This window comes from Nipponia nippon, unplaced genomic scaffold (genome assembly GCF_047370975.1).
Source record: "Nipponia nippon isolate SJK-2023a ecotype South Korea unplaced genomic scaffold, ASM4737097v1 scaffold_10, whole genome shotgun sequence".
Taxonomy (NCBI): domain Eukaryota; kingdom Metazoa; phylum Chordata; class Aves; order Pelecaniformes; family Threskiornithidae; genus Nipponia; species Nipponia nippon.
In genome coordinates, this window is record NW_028262291.1 from 235,157 (window position 1) to 244,522 (window position 9,366).

At 67.7% G+C, this 9,366-nt stretch overlaps 1 protein-coding gene across 1 annotated transcript; it reads left to right on the top strand.

The window, feature by feature from the left end:
• The first annotated feature begins 328 nt into the window (after positions 1-328).
• SSRP1 (structure specific recognition protein 1) lies at positions 329-8,585 on the top strand. Its single transcript, XM_087738976.1, has 17 exons — positions 329-608; positions 1,123-1,288; positions 2,009-2,194; positions 2,501-2,606; positions 3,260-3,450; positions 3,536-3,766; positions 3,863-3,966; positions 4,098-4,226; positions 4,593-4,814; positions 4,915-4,987; positions 5,494-5,632; positions 5,766-5,811; positions 6,429-6,552; positions 7,001-7,171; positions 7,473-7,564; positions 7,763-7,946; positions 8,234-8,585. The coding sequence occupies exons 1-17, from the start codon at positions 469-471 to the stop codon at positions 8,300-8,302; spliced, it is 2,373 nt and encodes a 790-aa protein (XP_087595102.1). The 5' UTR covers positions 329-468; the 3' UTR covers positions 8,303-8,585.
• Positions 8,586-9,366: the final 781 nt, after the last annotated feature.

Sequence of the window (9,366 nt, forward strand, 5' to 3'; positions counted from 1 at the left end):
GTCCCGGGGGCTGGGGGGGCCGTGCCCGGTGCCCCCCCCCCGGGGCTCCCCCGCAGGGGCGGGGCCGGGGGTGCCCGGCTCGGGGGGGCTCCGGGGGGGTGACGTGGGGGGGCGCCCCCGGTCTTGGGGCGCCTCCTGTTCGGGGTGACCCGGGTGGGAGCCCCCGTTTCGGGGAGCCCCGTGTTTGTGGGTGCCCCCATTTCGGGGTGCCCCCCCCCCCCCCCAGCCCTCGCGGTGACGTCACGGGGCTCCCCCGGCGCTGACCAATGGGGGCGCGGCCCCTCCGGCCAGCGCCCCCCCGCCGCCCCCGCCCGCCGCCTCTCTATGGTGCCAGGCGAGGCAGCGCGGCAGGGGAGGCCTCGGGAGCGGCCGCTCTAGCCCCCTCCCCAGCTCCCCACCTCCCCGCCTCGATGGCGGGGCGGGCGCGGGACGCTGCCTCCGCTCTAGTCGGAGTCCTCCGGGCGCTCTATGGTCCCGCCCGCGCCCTTGCGGCGCGGTCCTCCCGCGCCCCGCCGTGGCGCCCAGAGCGGCTCCTCTCTATGGCGGAAGTGGGGGCGGGTTCCGGCGGCGGCGGCAGCGGCGGCGGCGGGGGGGAGGCTCCGCGCGAGGTTCGTGTTGCGCAGGCGGGAAAAGTGGCGGCGGTGCGGGGGCGCCGGGCCGCACCGGGGCGGGGGGGGCGGGGCCGGGGGGCCGGGCCCGGGGGGCGCAGGCGGGGGGGGGGGGGGGCCGGGGAGGCGCCCGGGCCCTGGGGGGGAGCCGAGGGCGGGCGGGATCTGGGGGCTGGGAGCAGCGCGGGGGGGGGGTCGGGGTGCGGGGCGGGACCGGGGGGGGGAGGGGGCGGGCTGGGGGGGCGGGGGGCGGCGGGGGGGGGGCACCGTGGGCGGGGGGAAGGCCCCGTGGCCGGGGCCCTGCTGGGGAGGGGGGCAGAGGGGCCGGGGGGGTCGGGGCCGCCCCCGCCAGGCGCTGCGGTGCCGCCCCGGGGGGCGAGGAGAGCGCGGCGGGGGCGGGAGCGGGTCTGGGGGGACAGGGTTTGGTTTTGGGGGTGGCGGCGTGGCCGTGGGGCCAGCAGCCATCTTCCCCTGGGGAGCCCCGCCAGCTCCGCTCACCCTCCGCTCCCCGCAGCTGCGCTGTCCCCGTCCCCACCTGCGCTGGCCCGGGGCATGCCGGCCCCGGGGGGGAACTGAAGGACTCGCTGCGCTCGACCTCTTTCCCCTCCCGAACCCCAGGTGCCGCCATGGCTGACACACTGGAGTTCAACGAGATCTACCAGGAGGTGAAGGGATCCATGGTGAGCGAGGGGGGGCCGCGGGCCCCGGGAGACCCGCTTGGGCCCCGGCGGGTGGCACGTCGTGCCGAGCCCCGCGCTCCCAGCCGAAATGCTGCGGGGCGCTTCCCCCCCTCGGCGTCTCTTCCGCCGCCTCGTCCTGGCAGAGGGTGTTTTGCTGATCTCGCCGGGAAGCAGGGAGCGGAGGCGCCTCGTTTCCGGGGCTGAAGTGTTTCGGAGCATTGACGGGGGCTTTTAGTGCCAGCCCGTTGCGGAGAGAGCGAGGCTGCGGTTGGGAACGCTTCCAGGAGGAGGGAGAAGGGATGCCAGCTCTGCGCGTCCACCGTAGCTGCTGCGAGAGGGCTGTGTGTCGGCTGTCAGCCGGTTCTGGCGCCAGGGAGCGGGCGGGGGGCTTGCGGTGGTGTTGAGTGGTTCTGGGTCAGCCTTAACCCTCTGGTCTTTGGGAGACCGTCCCCAGAAACCCAGCAGAGCTCCAGCGCTGTAGTGGCACCGAGGGCGCTGGCCACTGTCTTGTGGCTGCTTGAAGCCCAAATTTGGGCGGCGAGGAGCGTGTGAGCACTCAAGCTGGTGGGCGGTTGGGGAAGTCACCTTGTTTCGCTTGGAGGGGTTGTGCAGCCGCCTGTTGCACCCGAAGGGTGGCGGTTCCCTGCTGGGGAGCCTGTTGGTGTCTTTGGGCTGTGCCCTGCCCTGCTGCCCCCGCCTCACGCCTGCGTCTCCCGCCAGAACGACGGGCGGCTGCGGCTGAGCCGCCAGGGCGTGATCTTCAAGAACAGCAAGACAGGGAAGGTGGACAACATCCAGGCCTCCGAGCTGGCCGAGGGCGTGTGGCGGCGCGTGGCGCTCGGTCACGGCCTCAAGCTGCTCACCAAGAATGGCCACGTCTACAAATACGATGGTTTCCGGGAATCGGTGAGTCCCCCAACCCCTGCTTGCCTGTCCCGTCCTTGGCCCTGGCTGGCGTCTCTTCTCGTGCTGGCTTGTGGTTCTCTGGTATCGAGCTGTGCTCACCATGAGTCTCACAGCTCTGATGCCCCCCCCCCCCCCCAGAACAGGTCTGACCCCCCCCAGAACAGCTCTGAACCCCCAGAACAGCTCTGACCCCATTTTTCTTGCCGCTTCCCTTGTGCCGGGGGGCTGCGTCGCAGTTACAGGCTCTGGGCATCCCCTGCCTGTACGTGGCGGTTTCTGACGGCCGTTCCCTCCTTCTCTGCCCAGGAGTTTGATAAGCTCTCAGATTTCTTCAAGGCCCACTACCGCCTGGAGCTGGCGGAGAAGGACCTGTGCGTGAAGGGCTGGAACTGGGGGACGGTGAGGTTCGGAGGTGAGAGGTGGTGACGCCGTTACTGGGGAGAGGGGCCCTCCGTGGCGGGTGCGGCCCGAGGCAGTGGGGCTGGTCCGGTAGCTGGGGCGGTTTCCCGCCAGCGCGGCTGTTCCCGCAGCGCCCAGCCGGTCCCCTGGGCAGCAGCCCGGTTTCTAGTGGTGCCCTCGGGCACAGCGAGGTGACGGTCACCCCGGGAAAGCAGGAAATACCTGCGGGCCCCAAGCCCGGGGGAAGGTTTTGCAGGCAGGGAACGGTCGGTGTAAAAGACAGGTCAGCGTGGGAGCTGCAAGCATCCAGCAGGGCCTGCCGGTCCCTGCCGGGGCCGGGGAGCTGGTGGGCGCCCTCCCTGGTCCAAGGCCAGGGGGAGGTGGGAACGGACCGTTTGCTCCTGTTGGTTTCTGACCAGTGTTGTCTCCGGGGCTGTAGCCAGAAGCAGGCGGCCTGGAGCTTTGGGAGGGAGCATGGGGATGCGGCGGGGAGAGGAGGGGCATTGCTGGATTTTGGGAGAAGACTGAGGCTGCTGCTGGAGGTGGGATCTAGCAGGATGCCGTGGGTCTGCCCCACAGGGTGGGCCTTGGGTTCTTGTCCCTGCCTCGTGGCGCGGTAGCTCTGGTCCTGCCGTGACGGGCTGCGTCTCCTCTCCCGCCCCGCAGGGCAGCTGCTCTCCTTCGACATCGGGGAGCAGCCGGTGTTCGAGATCCCCCTCAGCAATGTCTCCCAGTGCACGACGGGCAAGAACGAGGTGACGCTGGAGTTCCACCAGAACGATGACGCTGAGGTCTCGCTCATGGAGGTTCGCTTCTATGTGCCCCCCACCCAGGAGGACGGCGTGGACCCCGTGGAGGTGAGCGGGGGGCCGGGGGGCCAGTGGGTCAGGCAGGGGGGGTAGCTGGGTACCCTCACCTGGCCGGAACTCCCTTCCCCTGCAGGCCTTCGCTCAGAACGTCCTCTCCAAGGCGGACGTGATCCAGGCCACCGGAGATGCCATCTGCATCTTCCGGGAGCTGCAGTGCCTGACGCCTCGCGGGCGCTACGACATCCGTATCTACCCCACCTTCCTGCACCTCCACGGCAAGACCTTCGACTACAAGATCCCCTACACGACTGTGCTGCGCCTCTTCCTGCTGCCGCACAAGGACCAGCGGCAGATGTTCTTCGTGGTGAGGAGGGGACAAGGGCTCTTCCCTCCCCCAGGGAAGGGTGGCAAGCGATGGGTTTGGGAGATTTCAGGTCCTCGCCTCCTATTCTCTTTTCAGATCAGCCTGGACCCCCCGATAAAGCAGGGCCAGACCCGCTACCACTTCCTTATCCTGCTCTTCTCCAAGGATGAGGACATTTCCCTGACCCTCAACATGAACGAGTGAGTTCCTCGCCTGCCGGGCCACTTCCTCGGCCCCCTCCCTGGGTTTGGGGGCTGCGGGGAGCTGGGAGGGCGGTAAGGAACCTCTTGGGCTCTCGTTCTCACCGCTGCCCTCTCTTTTGGCCACGCAGGGAGGAGGTGGAGAAACGCTTCGAGGGGCGGCTCACCAAGAACATGTCGGGCTCCCTCTACGAGATGGTCAGCCGGGTCATGAAGGCGCTGGTGAATCGCAAGATCACCGTGCCCGGCAACTTCCAGGGGTGAGGCGCGCTGCTGCCGGCCGAGGGGGGGGTGCATGGTGGAACCTGGGATCTTCCTGCTGCAGGAAAGGGCGCGGAGGTCGGGGAGATGCACAGTGAGCCTCGTCCTCCCCAGGGCAGGAGGAGCTGCTGGTTCGGTAGTCTGAGTTTGAGATCCCTCCCTGACTGGCAGCAGGACCAGCCCCTCTCTTTCTCTCTTGTTCCCGTGGTCAGGGAGAAGGGGCTTTGTGGGATTTGTGCCTCGTGCTGGGGGAGCAGCTGATGGGCTCGTCTGGGCTGCGGGGGCCCCCTGTCTCGCCGTGGGGACGGGCACGGGGAGGGCGTTTGCTCCCTGCGGGTGTAAGACGGCCGCGTTTGCTCTCGCAGACACTCCGGAGCGCAGTGCATCACCTGCTCCTACAAGGCCAGCTCGGGGCTTCTCTACCCGCTGGAGCGTGGCTTCATCTACGTGCACAAGCCGCCCGTGCACATCCGCTTCGACGAGATCTCCTTCGTCAACTTCGCCCGCGGGACCACCACCACCCGCTCCTTCGACTTCGAGATCGAGACCAAGCAGGGCACGCAGTACACCTTCAGCAGCATAGAGAGGTGGGCGTGGGGCACGCTCTCGCCGTGCCCGCCGGGCTGCTCTCTGTGCTGCTGGCACTCCGAGTGCCACCCGTCCCTGACCGCCCCGCCTGTCCTGCAGGGAGGAGTACGGGAAGCTCTTTGACTTTGTCAACGCCAAGAAGCTGAACATCAAGAACCGAGGCCTCAAGGAGGTACCTGCTGAGCAGGGCTGGTTCCCCGCGCCCCGCTGGAACCGCTGCCCCGCCGGCTGGGGTGGGGAGAGGGCTGGGGGCCGTCATCTCTCCAAAATTCTGCTGCTTTTCCCTTTTTTTTTTTTTTCACCTCTCTTTTCTTTCCTTGCCCTTGTAGAGGAAAAAGGTCCGTGCGATATCCCTTCCTCTTTCTCCTCTTCCTCCTCCTGGTGCAGGTTTCCTCTGCATGGCCGTGGTGGTCCCTGACTAAACCCAGTAACCCCGGCATGATTTGCGACAGGGCCCCCCTAACCCTGATAACTTTTTTGCCCCTCTCTCTGGAGCCCTGATGGGGAGAAGGAGGGGATGTGGCAGCTGTCCCGTCCTCCCCACCCCGTGCATGAGTCCGGGGCCTGCCCGGGGGCCATGCCCACCCAGGAGCATGCCAGGAGTTGCGGTTTCCAGAGGGGGTGTGCGTGCGGGCAGGGGGAGCGCAGGGAGCAGCGCTCACGCTGTCTCTCCCACAGGGCATGAAGCAGAGCTACGACGAGTACGCTGACTCCGATGAGGACCAGCACGACGCCTACTTGGAGAGGATGAAGGAGGAGGGCAAGATCCGGGAGGAGAACGCCAACGACAGCAGCGACGGCTCTGGGGAGGAGACTGGTGAGGGCTGAGGCTGGCGGGCCTGAGGGACTGCTGGGGGGCCGCCTTCGGTGCCCAGGCTTCTTCCCCCCCTCTGGTGAAGTCCTGTCCGTCCTCGCCTTGCTCTGAGCTGACCCCTGCGCTCTCCTTCCAGACGAGTCCTTCAACCCCGGCGAAGAGGATGACGATGTGGCCGAAGAGTGAGTGGAGGCCGGGCAGGGGTCTGGCTAGCGGGGCTCTTGGAAGGTGCTGTTTGAGGGCGTGGTGTGGGGGCAGCGGCGGCCTGGGGCTGTGTGAACGCTGGGGAATGCTCCAGGCACAGCGGTATCACTTGATAAATCCCTGGACTTAAAAACCTCGAGAAGCGGGTGCAGTTCTGGGCACTCTCTCTTGTAATGACATTATGCAACTTGAGAGGGTGAGAGCAGGGCGGCCGGGAGATCGGATGGCTCCCGGCTGGGGCCTCGGCCGTCTCCGCACCAGCGCCAAGGGCCGTTGTTTGTGCTGCTGAGCGCCGGGCTCAGCCCCACAGGAGGAGGTCGATGCTGGTGCAGTTGAGCCGTGCGAGCCTAAAATTTACAGGAAGTGAGAAGATGATGAGCCCTGTTCGTGGAAGAAAAATCCCCTGAGAGCTGTTAAGCACGAACACAACAGCTTCAGCTCAGGAAGTCTCCGAATTATGGGTTGCTGGAGGCTGGGAGAGTTCGGGGGCAGGCCTTGCTGCCTGCTTTTCACGGCTCCCTCTCCCCCGCCTCGTGCTTCATCTTTTTGGGGTGGGGGTCTGGAGCTGTCGCTGAAGCCAAGTACCTCCACGCAGGTTTGACAGCAACGCCTCGGCCAGCTCCTCCAGCGGTGACGGCGACAGCGACCGGGACGAGAAGAAGCCAGCCAAGAAGGCCAAGATTGTCAAAGACCGCAAGCCCCGCAAGAAGCAGGTGGAGGTGAGAGGCTGTGGAGAGCAGGAGCTGCTGTTTGGAGCAGCACCGGGGAGACGCAGGTCGCAGCCCTTCAGCTCAGCTGCTTCACCTCAGCCTTCTGCCACAGTCTGGTCTGGTGCCACCGCCTCGCCGGGCTTCGCCCTGGCCGAGTCGCTTGTCCAAGCCCCGCTTCACTGCCTCCTGCCGAGGAACCTGGGCTGCGACTCCTCCAAAGGGTGCCCCGCGCCCGTGCCTGGCCAGTCCTTTCTGTTGTTGGGGGACGTGGCTCCGACAGCCTGCCCTTTGGGCTTTCGGGGCTGTGACCTGACAGCCCGTCTGCCCTGAGGGGGTAGCTGAAGTGCTGGTGGGGTGGAGGAGGCAAGCCTCCTCTGGGGGCAAGCCCAGGTCCCGAGGTCTTTAGTGCCTGGTGCCGAGGCTTTCACGCTTGTTCTCTCCCCTCCCTGCCTCCCAGAGCAAGAAAGGGAAGGACCCCAACGCTCCCAAGCGGCCGATGTCGGCTTACATGCTCTGGCTGAACGCCAACCGTGAGAAGATCAAGTCCGACCATCCCGGCATCAGCATCACAGACTTGTCCAAGAAGGCTGGGGAGCTGTGGAAAGCCATGTCCAAGGAGAAGAAGGAGGTGAGGGAGGGGGCGTCGGGGTCGCTCTGCCGGCGGGGAGCGCTGGGGCCGGTCTGGGAGGGGGAGGCTGGAGAGGAGGAGGCTAGCGCTCGGTCTCGGGAAGCTGGGGGGCAGGAAGGGAGCGCGGCAGCGGGGAGGCGACGCCTGTGGGCTGGTGAGCTGCTGGGTGAGCGTAGGCTTGATCCGAGGCGGCGAGGGACGCGGTGGGAGCGCCGGCGCGGCGTGGGACGGGGTTGGGCTCTGGCGGTGCAGATGGCGGTGGAGGAGGAGAGGGAGTGCTAACCTCGTGCTGTCGCTGCAGGAATGGGATCGCAAGGCGGAAGATGCCAGGAGGGACTACGAGAAGGCCATGAAGGAGTACAGCACGGGCAGCAAGTCGGAGAGTGCCAAGACGTGAGTGCGCTGAGCGGAGGGGGCTGGTGGGAGGGGTGGCAGGGCTTCGCCCCTCCGAAATCGGGCGGTTCCCCAGCCACCGCGGTGCCTGGGCCTCTCCAGGGCTGGGGGGTGTGAAGGGCGTCCTCGGTGCCAGAGACGGGGCCGGCAGCAGGGTAACGCTTCCCCTCTCCCTTCGCCCTCCCAACACACGTGCAGGGAGAGGTCTAAAAAGAAGAAGAAGAAGCAGGAGAAGCAAATGAAGGGGAAAGCGGAGAAGAAAGGTGCCGCCTCCAAGTCTTTGTCCTCCACCAAGTCCCCTGCCAAGAATATGAGCGAGAGCTTCAAGAGCAAGGAATTTGTCTCCAGCGACGAGAGCTCCTCCGGAGAGAACAAGAAGGAGGTAGGGCTCCTGCTGGGCGGCCGGGGGTTCTGCTGGCCCAGCTTGCCCCGGCAGCGCTCCCTCGCCTCTCATCCCGTCCCTGCAGGGGCTGGAACCCTCTGGTAGCCCTTGTCCGGGGTCCGCTGGTCACGTCCCTCTGGGTGGGGGTGGCCTGTCTGTGCGCTACACGTGTCCCCGAGTCACCACTGTCACCCCGTCCCCGCTGTGGGGCACAGGAGAGGCGGGGGAATGGGAGCTGCTGCCCTGACCTCATCCCCCACTGCCCTGACCTCGTCCCCTGCCCACAGGACTCGGAGGAGGAGGGAGTCGCCAGCCTGCCCCCCAGCTCGGAGGAGTCCGCGTCCGGCTCGGATTAGCCCCGTCCCCAGCTGGCTCCAGGCTGGTTCCCAGATGGGTGAGGCCGGGGCGGGCCGGCCCCGTGGCGGGGACCCGGGTCTCGGGCTCCGCCGGCTCCCAGCCCGCCTTGCCGCGCCGCCGAAGGCGGGGAGGCGCGGGACGGGGTGGGAGGCCCCCGGGCCCCTGCCCGAGCCCTCAGTGCCTGGCTGGGGGAGCGAGACCCCGGGGAGGAGGGAGGCCCCGAGGGGCCTCGGTCCCGCCTCAGCCCTGTTTCGCATCAATTTATTTTTTTTAAATACTCGGGTTTGTTTCCGTCTCTTTTCTTTCCTTGTTTTTTTTTTTTTTTTTTTTGTATTTTGGGTCCGTTCACATGGCAACTCGCATTGAATAAAAAAACCCCACCGAGGGCGTGAGTGTGGGTGCAGAGGCGGGGGAGCGGGGCCGGCTCCCCCCTTCCTTCCTTCCTTCCCCGGCGGCGGCGGGGCCCCGGGGCCGCTGGCGCTCTCCTTCCCACGGCGCCCGTGGCCCAGCCTGCTCCCGGCCCCTCCGTTAGCAGCCCCTGGCCCCTCCTCGGCCTCCCCGGTGCCGCCGAGGAGCCGTCAGCCTCCTCATGGAGGCCCCGCGGTCCATCCTGGTGCCGTCGGGGTTTTCTCTGCCGAGCTGCGGCGGCGGGAGAACCGATCCCATCGGCGCCGCTTCCCCGCCGCCGGCCATGGCGGCCGCTTCCCGGCCTGGCCGTGGGGAGCCGGCCCCGGGGGGCGCAGGCAGGGGGTGCTGCGGGCGGCTGTGCGCTGCAGCGGGGTGTTGTGGGTGGCTGTGCGCTGCCCAGGGTGTTGCGAACCGGCTGTGTGTTGCAGCTGGGCGTGAGGCGGGAGGACCCGGGGTGTCACAGGGAGCTGTGTGCTGCAGTGGGGCGTCAGCTAGGGCGGGCCTGGGTGTTGTGAGCTGGCTGTGTGCTGTTGCGGGGAGGGCCCGGGGTGTTGGCGGCCGGCTGTGCGCTGCAGCGGGGTGTTGTGGGGAGGGCCGGGGTGTTGTGGGGAGGGCCTGGGGTGCTGTGCCCGGTCTGGCGCAGGGACAGGGGGTG

Coding starts and splice junctions, on each gene's coding strand:
- SSRP1 (XM_087738976.1), top strand. CDS start 469: ATGGTCCCGCCCGCGCCCTTGCGGCGCGGTCCTCCCGCGCCCCGCCGT. Junction 1,289..2,008: donor AGGAGGTGAAGGGATCCATG/GTGAGCGAGGGG, acceptor GTCTCCCGCCAG/AACGACGGGCGGCTGCGGCT. Junction 2,195..2,500: donor ACGATGGTTTCCGGGAATCG/GTGAGTCCCCCA, acceptor TTCTCTGCCCAG/GAGTTTGATAAGCTCTCAGA.